Source organism: Theropithecus gelada, chromosome 14 (genome assembly GCF_003255815.1).
Source record: "Theropithecus gelada isolate Dixy chromosome 14, Tgel_1.0, whole genome shotgun sequence".
Lineage (NCBI taxonomy): Eukaryota > Metazoa > Chordata > Mammalia > Primates > Cercopithecidae > Theropithecus > Theropithecus gelada.
Genome location: NC_037682.1, coordinates 12,724,874 through 12,739,567, shown reverse-complemented (window position 1 = coordinate 12,739,567; position 14,694 = coordinate 12,724,874). Strand labels below are relative to the sequence as shown.

At 56.3% G+C, this 14,694-nt stretch overlaps 1 protein-coding gene across 3 annotated transcripts in view; it reads right to left on the bottom strand.

Annotated features, from left to right (window-relative positions):
- The window catches only part of SYT7 (synaptotagmin 7), a 66,006-nt gene that overhangs the window by 33,273 nt on the left and 18,039 nt on the right, over window positions 1-14,694 (bottom strand). For all 3 annotated transcript variants that reach the window (XM_025358129.1, XM_025358130.1, XM_025358131.1), the window contains exons 2-3: window positions 7,267-7,370; window positions 2,594-2,673 (exon numbers count right to left, since the gene is read on the bottom strand). In XM_025358129.1, the coding sequence (XP_025213914.1) occupies window positions 2,594-2,673; window positions 7,267-7,370 (184 nt within the window). The remainder of the gene's footprint in view (window positions 1-2,593; window positions 2,674-7,266; window positions 7,371-14,694) is intronic.

Here is a 14,694-nt window from a genome sequence, read left to right as displayed (position 1 = left end):
CTGCCACCATAGGCCCAGATGAGATGGTGGCGTTGGGCATCCCTGGCGTAGACAGATTTCTCTGTCCAGAGTACACCCTGGAAATGTCTCACAGGGGACTCTGTGTACAGGGTTCAAAGCCAAAGCGTAGAGCCAGCTCACAGCGGCAGTAAGTGGTGGGTATGGAGGAGGTAGGACAGGCCCCAGGGGAACCTAACCCTTGACCAAAAACCCCCTTCCCACCACAGATGTCCCTTCCCAGCAGAGCCTCACACCAGGGCATGGCTGGGGCACCCCGTGTCAGGTATAACAGAGATGGAGCAGGTAGGAGCCTCCCTTTCCCACTCCCTCCAGATCTCCAGAATCTAGGGCCACCCAACCCTAGGTCCCAGAAAAAAAATCCACCCAAAGCCACCACTGCCGGACTCGTCTCCCACCCTGTGTTCTGAAGAGCTCCAGGGTCCCTCAGGTTTTTCCACTGTGGCACTGGAAAAAAGGATCTTTGATTAAAGAAATTTGGGAAACACTGATTCCTTTACCGCAGGACTTCTCAGAGCCTTTAATGTGCCCATGAATATCAGTATCGCCAAGAGGGAGACAGAGTGTACAGTGTTCCCCAAACTTAGTCGACCATGAGACCCTTGATTCGTGGAACAGCTATGACTCATCTATGGGGCACAAGGGCCCTGAGGAACACAGTTTGGAAAGCGCTGCTAAAGAACACAGTTTCCTAGAATCCTTGATAAGACGATCCTTTGTGGGGGGTCCTAAGCCCGTGGAGGGCTGTGCAGGAAGGAGGCTCTCCCTCCTGTGACTCCACTGACTTGGGCCCTTTCTGTTCTCTTCTGGAAAGAAGCAAAGGCTGAGGTGCATGTAGACACACGTGGTGGCTTCCTTCCCTCGGGGCAGAGGGCCTGACCACTCAGCAGCATCAGGGGCAGGCTAGGATTGAGTGCGGGAGCTGCAGGACCACACAGAGGCAGGCTGGATGGCCGTGGCTGCCTCACCTTGTCTTAGAGAGCCCTCATGGGCACTGGTCCCAGCCTGGCACAGCCTGCTGCCCGCCCTCCCTCTGGTTGGGAATCCTGTCTCCTCTCGTGGGCCCTTTCCAGGACTCCAGGCCCTGCCACACGCACCCCTATCCAGGAAGGTTATGATCACCTGGCAGAGACAGGCCCCCAGCCCTGGCCCGCAGCTGTAAACGGCCTGTCCTGGAGGAGGCACAGGTGCTGTGCTGGCCGTGTTCCCCCACGCGCTCTCTTGCCTTCAGAAAGCCCGGGCCTGCACTCTGCAAGAGCCCCTGAGCCCTGCCAGCACTTGGCTTTGAAGACTAGAGCCTGCGCAACCAACCCAGCTTCAAAGGCTCCCGCAGCCTCCTCCTGAGTCTCCTGCCCTCCCCCAGCCTCAGCCTGGCCCACCCCTCCTCTTGCCCCACCTCAGACACATGCACACAGATTCTACCAAGGCCCCAAACAGGATCAGTGCAAGAGATGAACAAAATGGGGCAGAGGAAGGCCTGGAAGGGAGCCCTTGGGAGCGGGGTGCAGGGTCGGGGAGTTGAGAAGAGAAGGTGGAGAAAGAGGAAAGGGAAGGGAAGGGGAAAGATGCACAGGGGAAGGCAAGGGAGACCAGCAGTGGGCAAGGGCCAGAGGGCAGGGGAGGGTGGCTGGGCCTTCAGAGGGATGAAGAGTGGGGGTAGGGAGGGCTGCGGGCATTCGGCTTCTAGGCAGAGCCCTTTGGCTGGCAGGCTTGGTCCAGGCCAGGCTGACATGTAGGGCTACCACCCCTACCTTGACCTCTGGGTTCAGCAGAGAGGAAGGGGCTGGGGCCACTGACCAGTGGACACAGAGGCTTCCCCCCCCCAGCGAAAGCCTCCATTTCCAGAGCCTAGGTGGCCTGAGTCCCCAGCCAGGTGGGTGGGGGGCTTCTCTTGGTGTCTCCCAGTGACCTCAGCAGAGGGCTGGCTAAGATGGTCTGCAGTGGGAGGGCAGACCCCTTGAAGAGGGCTCTACAGCAGAACAAGGAGATCGGGGTAAGGCAGAGACAGCCACACACGCAGCGGCTGGTGGGGGTGACGGGGAGGGAGGGACCGCTCCCCAGCGCTCTGCTCCCTGAGTGGCCCAGCACAGGGGCCAGCTGGGGTCCACAAGGCGTGTCTGCCTCCCCACTTCCAGGTCATCCTTAAACACTGGCAGAATCTGAGAAAAGAACCTGGGGCCTACTAGGGAGGGGCCTCCCTGGCCTAGCAGCAGGGGCCCCATGAGAGGGTCTTAGAGGTCCAGGGAAGCCTGTGGGTGGTGGGCACAGTGTGTGTGACAGGAAGGTTGGATGGGAAAGCGGCAACCAGGGATAAGGTGGGTGCAGACAGTGCTGGGGGTGACAGCAGCAGAAACGGAGGCCAGGGACTCCGGAACACTGCAAGGGGCTTGGGCACAGGCAGAAAAGACAGGGCCCCTGAGTTGTTGGGGCATGTGGAGGGTGTAGAGAGCATGGCATCAGGGTGTGGGGGAACCGAAAGTGTGTGGTCAGGTCTGTGGGGCTGAGGGAGAGAAGGGGCTCCTCCCACCTGGGCTGCTTGTGTGGCCCCATCCCAAACTGGCAGCCTGGCACCTACTTGATAGCCTTCTTCTCACTGCGCCCACGCCCTGAGTCTGGCGTGCCCACCGTCTCCAAGGAATTCTTGTAGCGTTTGCCCTGTGGAGATAGCACTGGGGTCACTCCTGGGGAACAGGACTGTACCCTCCCCACCTCCCCAGAACAGGGACCCAGAGGGGAAGGAGATACACCTGAGTTGGGCTGTGGCAACAAGGCCAGGACCAGTGTGCGAGGATGTCACAGCGGTGGGGGCCAATCCCCTGGATGCCTGCTCCCCGGTTGGCAGCTCCTGGGCCCATTGGGCTCTAGGACCTGCCTCATCCGCCTCGACCTCAACCTCATCCCTGACTCCCAGGGATTAGCCCCTCCTGTCTGCCTATCTCCTGGGGCTCTGGCCTAGCTCCCAGAAACACAGTTCCCTCTGCCATGGACAGACGGCTCTCAGGCGCCTGGCCACGTCACACTGTCCACGTCATCACCCCCAGATGGTGGGGGTGGCATCCTGCAGGGCAAGGTTGGCAGTGGCCAGTGATGTGAGCAGTGGGGGCGGGGAGAAGGCCATGTCCCCAGTCCTGCTCGGGGCTGTGTCCACCACTGTCGGGCTCTCTGGGGGTCCTTGTGCCCTGGGGCTGTAAGGCAGGAACAAGGCTGTTTTAGGAAGGCAGTCTTAGGAAGACAGACTGCCCACTGACTCAGAGGCAGTTGTGGGGAGGCAGCCTAGGCCCCTGCTTCCCAGAGTCCCTCACACTAGCAGGAGGTGGGAGGGGGCAAGGCAGCGGGTGGGCACCCCAGGTCCTCCAGCTAAAGGAAGGGCCGTGGCCACAGTGGCAACTGGGCCTGCTGCCGGGAAGGTGAGCACCATTCACCTTCTCAGTTTGGGTTTCTAAATTTAGCTCATGCAGAGCCCAGCCCCATTAACATTCCTGGCTGCCACCAAGCGTCCTCACACGCACCCATGGGCCACGGACCTGGGCCAGGTCCAGGTCCATGGCTGATGTGGGCAGTGGGGGAACAGGGTCTGTGCGGGGGTTGGGGCTGCCTCTCCCAGCCCATTCTCCCGCTGGGCACTGGCCTACCTCTCCCCGGCTGCACACACACACGCGCGCACACACACACACACACACACACACGTGCGCACGCAAATGCTTCCCAACACCCCGTCATGTGCACCAGCGCCACAGCCACAACAGTCGATTATTCCATCATCTCTAAAGCAAAGTAAGAGCTGTCACTGCCATGATCCCTGTCACGGCCATGCTCCCTGACGCTCCCGCCAGGGGCAGCCCCTTCCCAGGCACGGGAGCCGCCTATCTAGGGAGACTGGCAGCAAAGCTCCCTCATGCCACCAGCAGTGCCCTACACCTCAGGGTTGCCTGAGGCTTGGCTCCAGCAATACCGCATGTTCCCCCATCGTCCTAGCCAAGTCCCTTCCCTTCTCTGGCCTCTTTCCTCCTTTCTGAAATGGTGTTGCCATGTGAACCGCAGGAGGAAGACTCCTCATCCCTCCAGGCTCTCATCACAGACATGGGCATTTCTGTTTACTTACTTGAGCTCCTATCTCCTGGCACGTGCTCCCACAGAAGCAAGGCTGTGGGTTTCTGGTACCTAGTGTGGAACCTGGTACTAGGCAACTCTCAGAATTCATCACCTGGCAGTGTCCCTTCTATGGCCCTGTCCACCCTGGAGTCTGGGCCCCCAGCAGCTGCCTCTAAGTCAGAACTTTAAGACTTGAAATACAGAGATGCCGGACACCCTGGGTTCACAAAAGCTGCCACTCACAGCTCCTTCTCCAATCTCTCCCATCACTACCCAGAGGTCCAAATCTCAATTCCCAGTTCCAACTGGGAAGATCCGACGAGGCTGTGCCACAGTGACCTCAGGCCCCCTTCGGCAGGACCCTCAGGCAGGAGCCCCGCCCCACTATTCTGCAGCACACAGGCAGTGTGGGGCAAGAGCGGGGCTGCTGAGGGCATCCCATGCCGCCCCTCACTCTTCTCTTCCTTCTTTCTGGCTTGGCAAGAGAGCTTGCCCCGGCCAGCACCCTCTCATAGGGCTGGTCCACTGCCCCTTTCCTAAGGCCAGGAAAGGCAGGGTCAGCCCTTTCCGAGCCGCCCCCCCACACACATTCTGGGAGCCTCTGTCTGCTGCTTTTCCTTCCCCAACTACGAGAACCTTCCCCTCTGGCTTCGACTGTTGCTCTGCAGCAGGAGCCAAGGCGCTATGGGGGACAGGAACCAGGCCAGGACTTGATTTGGAGGGCAGGGGGATAACCCAAGTTAACAGGAAATCAGGCAGGGTCCGGGTGACATTAGGCAGCTTCAAAGGAGCCCAACACCACCAGCCCGCTTCTCAGGGAGGGGTGGCCAGGCTGATCCGGAAAAAGCCAGCTGGAGATTAAGGAAGTTATTAATGTTTGGAAATGGGATCTGGGCTGTCAGGGTATCACGTCACTGCTGCTGAGGGGACAAGCAAGCAAGGAGAGCCCAACAACTGTGTGTGTTGGGGGAGGGGACAGCATTTTAAAGTCCCTTCCATGGAGCAAGGAGACAGCCTGATCAAGGAGCTCCCTGGCTTCTGGAACCCCTGAGGCAGAGGGGAGCGGGTGGCAGGGCTTGGATGACTGGGGAGAGTAGCATTCTATCCAGAGCAAGTCAAGAGGGACAGCCTGTGGTCTGGACCCTGGGACGGCTCCTGGCTGGGGATTGAGGGGAGGGGCTGGGACCAGGGAAGAGACTGCATCTGTATCTCTCAGCTCCCAAGGTCCTTCTGGTGCTGACAGCCCCCATCTGCTGCAAAAGCTGTCGCCTTTGAACTCCTGTCCCCAGGTCCTGCACCTGACTGGAGGTGCATGGGGGTGGGGTAGAGACCAGTTTCAATTGTACCCAGGTCCTGGAAGGCACCTCTCACTGCACGCACACACACACACACACACTGCAGCACATATGCAGAGGAGGTCACGAGGGTGGGGCAGACCCCAGCATTGGCTCACACAGGGATCTGATGAGTTGATGCACATCCCACCGCTGAGGGGTGAACAGACACACAGACACAGAGAGACAGACAGACAGACACACACACACACACACTGCACCAATACCCTCAAAGTCAGCACATTCAGCACAGACCCCACACGGAACACACACACAAGGTCGCCAGCAGCGCCTGCTCATGCAGCCAGCCTTCTTCCCTGGCCTTCAAATCCAGACAGACAGCAAGACAGCCTAAGGGGCTCTGCAACAAGATGCTCAGCGCTGCAGCTACGCTCAGCCACTCCCCCAGCCTCCGAGCACACTCACACACAGAGGCACATGGCCCAGCCTCCTCTACCACCTTTCCTGAAATTCTGAGACAGACGCAGACACAGGGGACCCAGGAACAAAGCAGGGCAGCCAGCCCAGTTCCACACACCTGCAGGCAGAGGGGGACAGGGTCACGCACACACTCGCACACATGCACACACACTCACACAGGAAGCAGAGCTGGCCTCCACTAGGGCTCCTCCCCAGGGGTCGGAGCTGCCTGAAGTTCAACACCCAGGATGGAGGCGCATGCTCCCAAGTCCTGAGTTTGCCTTTCTTGAAGGAGGCATGCTGGGTTCTGGGACCTCTCCGGTCTTTCCCACGGGTCTCTCACAAGACCCCAAAACCCTTTCCCAGGGGTATCTGCCCCTTTTCTTCCTCCAGAGGAGTGGGGCATGAAGCCTCTACCCACCCAGTGCCCACAGCCACAGCGCTCCCCACTTGTCCTTAAGGCCCCTCTGTGGCTGCGCAGGAAGAGAATGGGGTTCCCAGAGGTGGCGCCCTGCCCCCACTCCCACCATTGGGGGCGCTTGCCAGTGACCCTCTTTCACCTCACCCCGCCAAAGGCGTCGCACCTCGGACACCCTGGACCCACCGTTGCTCCTCTGCCCCCTGCTGCCCCCAAAGCCCCACCACACTTCTGGGCCGGGCGGCAGGAAGGGGGACGGGAGTCGGGGTCTTGCGAAGCAGAAGCCCGGGGAGCTGCGGGCGGGGCGGGGCGGGGCGGGGTGGCGCGATGCAGGGCGGGCGGCTCAGCCCCGCTCCTCCTACCGGCGCCCTCGGGGGATGAATGTCCCTCCTGACGGTCTCTTTACTTATTGAGGGACTAATCCTGCTCGTTAATTCCCCAGCCCTCGTTAAAAATGAAAAGGAGCCGTTTGTGCTTGTACAAACCCGAGAGCCAGGATGGATGTGCAGGGGGTGGGGCGGGCGGCGCCACCGCATTGGCCTCCGGCTCGGCTACGCCCATGGGGGGAGCGGGTGGAGGGGAGGGGGCGCGGCGCTTAGACTGGGGGCTCGATTCTCAGTCTGCGCGTGTGTGCCTGCGGTGCTTTATGCGGAAGGCAGGGCGTGTGTGTGTGTGTGTGTGTGTGTGTGTGTGTAGCTGCTCGCGTGCGAATGCCTGTGAGTCCTAAGTCTGTCCCTGAACGTGTCCCTAAATACATGGCTTTGGGCATATACACAGAAGTATAGGGCCGAGACCCCGGTAAACGCAGGGTGTGTGTGCATGCATGCGTGTGCATGTGGTCTGAATTTCTATGGAAGTGCCCCTGACTATGTGGACAGGTGAGTCACCTGTGTGCACCCTTAGGAAAATTCCCGAGCCTGTAATTGTGGGGGGGCAGTGTGCAGGGCCAGGCACTGCCCTCCAAGGGGCCCTCAGGAGCCTCACCAGTTTGCGCTGACACCAGTGACAGAGGCCGCAGAGGACGACAGTGACGCTAAGGCTGACGGTGATGATGGCAGAGACCAGCAGGACGTCGCGCGAGGGCGCCCCTGGGGAGGACAGGTACAGGTCAGACCCTCATTGGCCAGGGCCACCCTCCCTCAGCCCAGAGCCCTCCAGAACAACCACCCTACCCTTCCATCTGGCCCCTTCACCGGGAGCTCTGAACCCAGGTTCTACTCCCAGTTCTGCCTTGCTTGATGAACTTGGGTAGTTTCTCTCTGTGTGCCTCAGTTTTCTCATCTGTAAAATGGGGAAACTGTGCCAGTTGGCATCTTTCTCTGTCTCTCCCTGCATGGACCCTGTGTGAGTCCATGGAATCTGTGCCATCCTCCAAACTTGAAACCCTCAAAGGAGGGCCAAATGTGCTCCTCAGCTCAGCCAGACTTCATCTGTCCATCAAATCCCTCCACAGGCCACTGCTCCTGGATGGCCTTTTCACACAGCACTCTTCCAACCGCTACCCTGACAACACACACACTCTGAGTCGAAACTCCAGTCAAATTTGTCCAAAGGGTCCTTATTAGCTCTCACAGCCCCTTTGAGGACATCTGCCTCATGGGCACTAGCCGATCGTCTTGTTTCCCAAGATTCACCAGCCATATGTGTAGTCAAAGGAATCTCTGGAACCCTCTGACCAGCTGTTGCCCCCTTTAGCCCAGCTTTCTTTGGTCTGGAAGCCCACCCACTGGCCTCTGCACATCCCTATCCCCCGAGCTCCCACCCCCCCGCAACACCATGGCTGCAGCCCATCTGTAATTCCTAAATGCTCTCATCCCAAGAGCCAAGGGGCCATAAACCTCAGGAGTGGAAACCTTGACACCCTTGCCAAAGATGAGACCTGTCCTGGGAGGAAAATCTCAGGCCTCTGTCCGAATCCTACCCCTTCCCAGGCTGTGTGGCTTCCACCAGTCACAGAAGCACTTAGTTTCTTCCTCTGTAAATGCAGATCAGACCTCCTCCCCCACCCTCCTCACGGGTGATTGTAAACATTAGCCCAAACCAAATGAAAGGAAGGCAAAAGCCTGGAGGAAAAATTCTCATGTGGGGCAGTGAGTGGAGACCCGCATAGATCACACATGCGCTATAAATCTGTTGTGTGTGCTAGGATGCGTCCTAAAGCCAAGGAGATGCTGTTTATTTACAGAGGAGCCTGCGTGGGCTTTTTGGTGCCAGTGATCGTAGTAATTAAGAGTTGACGATATCTGTCTGGTCCTGGTTCCTGCGGTTTTAGCTTCTGCCTTTCTTCCTCTCCCAGTCTCTCTTACTTGGCCATGCAGCCTGGTGGAGGAGGGCCCAGCAGTCACCCTCAGGGATGACTCTCATCAACTCTCAGGGGCCTCTGGGCTCCCTCCCTCCTCCACTCTAGCACCCTGGGCAGTCCCTTCTCTACCTGCTCTACTAGAACCCTCTTTGGGCCCCACCTCTCCCTTCCTGACTTCCTGAGCCTCCTAGCTGTGGGGAAAGGCCACCCTTGTGAGGCTCCCACCTGTCCACCTGCCAGGCAAATCCAGTCTCCTCCTGTACCAAGTCTGCAGCCTCAACCCCCCGGAAGCCCCTGCACCCAGTTCACTTTCAACCTCAGGGCCCAGGGCACCCATAAGCTCTGACCTGGACAACCTGCAGACACCAAGGTCCTGCCCCTCCCTCTCCTGGGCTGAGGAGCACAGCTCTGCAAGCCTGGAGGGGCCACATTTGTCAAAGTTCTCAGGTCAAATAGGAGAACTAGGACTCTGATCTCCAAGCTTCTGAGGGAGAATAGGAGCAGGGCACTCCATCACAGCCCCACGGCCCATGGCCAGGCCTCCAGGGAAGGGATGGGCAAAGGTGCCTTCTGGACATGAGATCTGTTTCCCAGCTCTCCCCATGGAACCTGCCCAGCCCCACTGGAAGGGCTAGGGGAGCTATGTGGGCTGAAAGCAAGTGAGCCCACACTTTCCTTTGTTTAACTCACTTTGAGATAAAGTAAACTCCATTCTTACGCTGAGCTTTCCTCGGCAACTATCTATTAAGAATATATTATGAGTGGGTGTGGTGGCTTATGCCTGTAATCCCAGCACTTTGGGAACCAGAGGCAGGCAGATCACTCAAGGTCAGGAATTTGAGGCCAACATGGTGAAACCCCATCTCTACTAAAAATACAAAAAATTAGCTGGGCGTGGTGATGTGTGCCTGTAGTTCCAGCTGCTTAGGAGGCTGAGGCATGAGAATCGCTTAGCTTGAACTCTGCCATGGGGATTGGAGGGGGGCGGAGGTTTTAGTGAGCCCAGATTGCACCACAGCACTCCAGCCTGGGCAACAGAACAAGACTCTGTCTCAAAAAAAAAAAAAAAATATATATATATATATATATATACACACACACACACACACACACACACACACACACACACACACACATATACACATAAATTATGAGGGTATGTGTTTGTGGGGGGACAGGCTCTGCCCACAAGGAACTACCACTCCAATGGGGAAGACAAGTTAGAATTGAGTTATCTCGGCTGGGTGTGGTAGCTCACGCCTGTGATCCCAGCACTTTGGGAGGCCGAGGCGGGCGGATCACGAGGTCAGGAGATCAAAACCATCCTGGCTAACACGGTGAAACCCCGTATCTACTAAAAATAAAAATTAAAAAAAAAAAAAATTAGCCAGGCACTGTGGCGGGCGCCTGTAGTCCCAGCTACTCAGGAGGCTGAGGCAGGAGAATGGCGTGAACCCAGGAGGCGGAGTTTGCAGTGAGCTGAGATTGCCCCACTGCACTCCAGTCTGGGCAATAGAGCGAAAGTCTGTCTCAAAAAAAAAAAAAAAAGTTATCTCCTAGCATGCTAGGTGCTCTAGAACCATCAAACACAGGACACCCAGCCGGCGGGCCCCAGACTCCAAAAGACCTGAGAAAAAGACCCAAGTGTGAGTACCACCTCGCCTCTTTTTGTTGAGACGGAGTTCTGCTCTTTTCACCCAGGCTGGAGTGCAATGGCGTGATCTCAGCTCACTGCAACCTCCACCTCCAGGGTTCAAGTGATTCTCCTGCCTCAGCCTCCCGAATAGCTGGGATAACAGGCACCCGCCACCACGTCCGGCTAATTTTTTGTATTTTTAGTAGATAAGGGATTTCACCACGTTGGCCAGGCTGGTCTTGAACTCCTGACCTCAGGTGATCCACCCGCCTCGGCCTCCGAAAGTACTGGGATTACAGGCATGAGCCATTGCGCCCAGCCACACCTCTACCTCTTAACAGCTGTGTGACTTTGGACAAGTATCTTAACCACTCAGTGTCTCCCACAGGGTTGCTGTTAGCACTCAATGGATGGGTACCATTAGTATGGTTGTTGGTGTTTGTTTTATCTCAGGCATAAACAAAGGGCCCTGGGAGCACAAATGAGGACTTTATCAATCTTGCGGGACAAGTGAGCTATCTGGGAAGGACACCCTGAGGAGGTGGTGTTTGGCGTAGTCTGAAGATGGAAGTGAGGCGAAAGTAGGATAGTCCAGGCAGAGGAAAAGGTGTGGAGGTGGGAAAAGTGTTAGGCACATTGTTGAGGAGCCAGACTTAGGGTATGGGGAGTGAATTCAGGGAGACCAGCCTGGAAGGAAAGGAGGGCCTGATGGGGAAGGGGCTTGTCTATCCAGCTGAGGGGCTTGTTTTGTTCTGTAGACCACGGGAGCCATGGTAGGCTTTTGAGCAGGGGAAGGATGGGATCAGAGGGGTGTTTCACAAGCTCATGATCTGGTAGCTATAGTAGGAAGCAGCTGGAGGTCATGGCCACACTCCAGGTAGGCTCCTCTGCTCTGGTGCCCTCTCCACACTTCACCCTCCCCCATATACCTCTTTGCCACAGGGAATTCTCTAAGGGGTCACCTTCCTGGAGCTCCCTTCTTTTTTTGTCAAACAGGATCCTTCTCAAAAACTAATCTTCAATCTTCAACCTGCAGGTCAGAGAGTCCCTAGGGACAGAAGCCTGTCAATCCCAGAGTCCAGTGGGCACACTCTGAAAGGCCCCCAGAAACCCAAAAGAACACCCATCTTAAGCAATTAGCATTCTGTGGGCATGGCAGAATGAGCCCTAGGCTTGGGGTCTAGGAGAACTAGGCTGAGACCCTAGTCCAGCTGCTAACCGGCCGTGTGGCAGGCAAGACACTCGACTCTTGGATATCAGTGCTTTCATCTGGGGAAGAGCTGACCCTGACCCTTCCCCCTCAGAGGACAAGCCAGGTATTCCAGGTGTTCCACATGCAGTCACAACGACAACAGAGATAAGCATTATGAGTCATCCCCATTTTACAGAGGTGAAACTGAGGAACAGAGAGGTCAAATACCATGTCCAAGTTCAAAGCCAGGGTTTGAACTGAGGCAGTCCGACTCGGATTCTATACTCTTTGCTTTGACATCACACCAACTACAGAGGTACATGGTTAGTTTTCAAGGTGCACTCTTTGGAACCCCTAGGGTTGCCTGGAGTCTCTCTGGGGCTCTGGGGAGCGGAGGCTGAGCCGATAAGGCTGTGATCCCTCAAGCCCTCTTCAGTCACAGTAGCACTGTTTCCTTCTGTGCTCTTGAGTTTTTGCAGAAAATTCCATTTGGAGAAGGGGTTGTGTTGCTAAGGAAAGTTGAACTCCTCTGGATGAGTGACCCCAGGGTCCCCTATAGTGTGGGTGGCTGCTGTCATCTTCCAGGCAGCTGGTGCAGCCCCCACAGATTCCCCAGACCCTTCAGCCTCCCTCGGACAGCCCTCAAAGGCAGGGTGAAACAAACACTTGCCACTGCAAATTGCACTGATGTTGTGAATAAAAGTGACTTGATGTCCTCGGCCAGCATGCTGATATCCTAAGGAGATCCTAAGGAGATCCTAAGGGAGATGTCGCCATCAAGGGGTACAAGCGTGTTCTTGCCTACCAGCCAGAGTGAACCATTTCCTGCGTATGGAGTCACTGTGTCTCCAGCTGGAAGGAACCTTGAAAGTCATGAAGTCAGGCCCCAGGGATGCACAAAGCCCATGGGCAGCCCTGTTGGTGACAGGGAGCTTCCGTAGGGAGCAGAAGGCAGGAAGCAGGTCCTTCCTGGATGGGCACTGTTAGGGAGGGCTGCTGTGCCTCTTGCAGAACTGAATCTGTCTCCCTAGAAACTTCCCTGCTGGTCCTGAGCCTGCCCTCCAGAGCTGCCAGGAAGGAGCCGGCTGCCTCTACCACATGACAGGCCTCCAAATCATTGCTGACAGTTCTAATGTCCCCTTCAAGTCTTCTCCAGGCAAAGCCACCCCAGCCCTCTAACCCCTCCTCAGATGATATACATGGTTTCAAGTCCCCTTACTGTCAGCATATTAACACTGGGGGAAAGAAAATATTGCAGCCCTAGTCAGCCTTTTGACAGGGCTGAGTGCCACAACCTATCCTTGGGCAGAGGAGACATCCTGGGTGCCGGGGGGTAAGGCACAGCATAGACAAGGGCAGACAGGCAACATCAGGAAACCTGGGAGGCAGGGTGAACCAGGAGCTAGGCAGAGCCAGACCTCCTGGGTCCAATGCTGGGGCGGGGTGTGTCTTGGGAGTGAGGTATGAGCTGGGGCAGGCTGCTGCCCCTCTGCCCAGGCCTGTGGTGGGCATATCAGCTGACTACAGCTCAGGATGAAGGGTCTGACTGAGTCCTGTGTGCTTTGCTGTGTCCTGTGGGCACAGCCTATGCCCCTGGCCAGGCCACCCCCCAAGGAGATCGCAGGGTAAGGTCTGTGTACCCCAGGAAGTGGCCTGCCTCTGAGGGTGGACAAGATGCCCATGCACAGCCTTCCCTTCTAGCATCTCAGTGCCATGAGAGCAGGGCTTGGTCTCCACCACTGTATTCCCAGCACCAATGGTGGAGCATATAATAGGTGCTCAATAAATGCTTATTGAAAGAATGAAGGAGGAAGAATCCCAGGCCTCCAGGAACAAAGATAATAATAGGTGCTACTATTTATTAAGCACCTACTATATACCACACTACAGGGTCCACAAAGAAAGGGGCTGTATCTGCTTTGCTCACTCCAGTATCCTCTACGACAAGCTCGGTGTCTGACACACAGGAGGTGCTCAGCAAACATTTGTTGAATGTTCAATGCTTGTATGTTATCTCATTTGTCACCCAAATAAGATGGAAGAGAAGAGATGGGAGAGGCTGCAGTGATGAGTTGAGAGCTCTCTTTTACAAGCAGGTGTGTGCATGCGCATACAAACACACACACACACACACACACACACACACACACACACACACACAAAACCAGGACCCCTTCTGTTCTTTCCGCATGTTCAACTTTGCCTGACAAACTCCTGAATTTTTTAGGCCCAGATGAAAAGACCTCCTCCAGGAAGCCTCCCTTAGTCTGCCCAGTGGGAATTAATTTCTCCTGCCTCTGAGTTCTCAGCATACTGGGCCTACATTCTTCCTTTAGGGTATAGTGATTAGTGCCAGGCCTCTGAAGTCAGATTGCTCAGGCTCAAATTCTGGCTCTGATTCTTCCAAGCCATGTAACCTAATTGCTGTGTGCCTTGGTTTCCCCATCTGTAAACGAGGGTTAATAATAGCATAGTCTCATAGGACTATGGTGAGGTTTAAAGGAATTAGCATGTACAATGCACTCAGCACAGTGCCTGACACGGAATAAGTAGGCACTAAATGCTAGCTATTATCATAGCATTATCACATCGTGCCCTGGATTAGAGATATCTGGGGCACGGAGTTGGCACTCAATGGTGTTGAATGAAATACTGGACTGGATACACTCCCGTTTTCTCCACAGGATGGCAGAGGTCAGAGGTCACATCTTACTCAATTTTGTGCACCACTGACCCCTCCCAGGACCTGCAGGGCTTGACCAAAGCAAGCATCAGTGAGCACCTACGGTATGGAAGAGGGAGGGCTAAGGCATGGGGACATGGGGTGACAGGTGGAAGCCAGGCTGGACCTCAGGTGTGAACTGCCGACCCAACCCAGTCCCTCACCAGGGCTCAGCCCTGACTCCCAACTCCTTCTCATCTCCTCAGCAAGACATGATTTATGGATGAACAGAATCAAACAGGGCTGCTGGCTGCTGGGATGCCCTGGGGAGCTGCAGGAGAGGGAATGGCTTTCTGAGGGCAAGCTCACCAGCTGCCCAGAGGGGAACAGGAGGGGGGGCCGCAGGAGCAGTGGGCACATGCACACAGGCCACAGACATGAGCCACAGAAACTCACCCTGGCACAGACACCCATGCACACATGCACACACGCCCATGGCTGTGGCCACAAGCAGATGCCCAGCCAGCTCCGCCATTCACGAGCTCTAGGCATTCACGTACTTCCTCTAGCCTGGAATTCTCTGCCCATGAATTTGCCATCACTTGTCTACTCAGATTCTG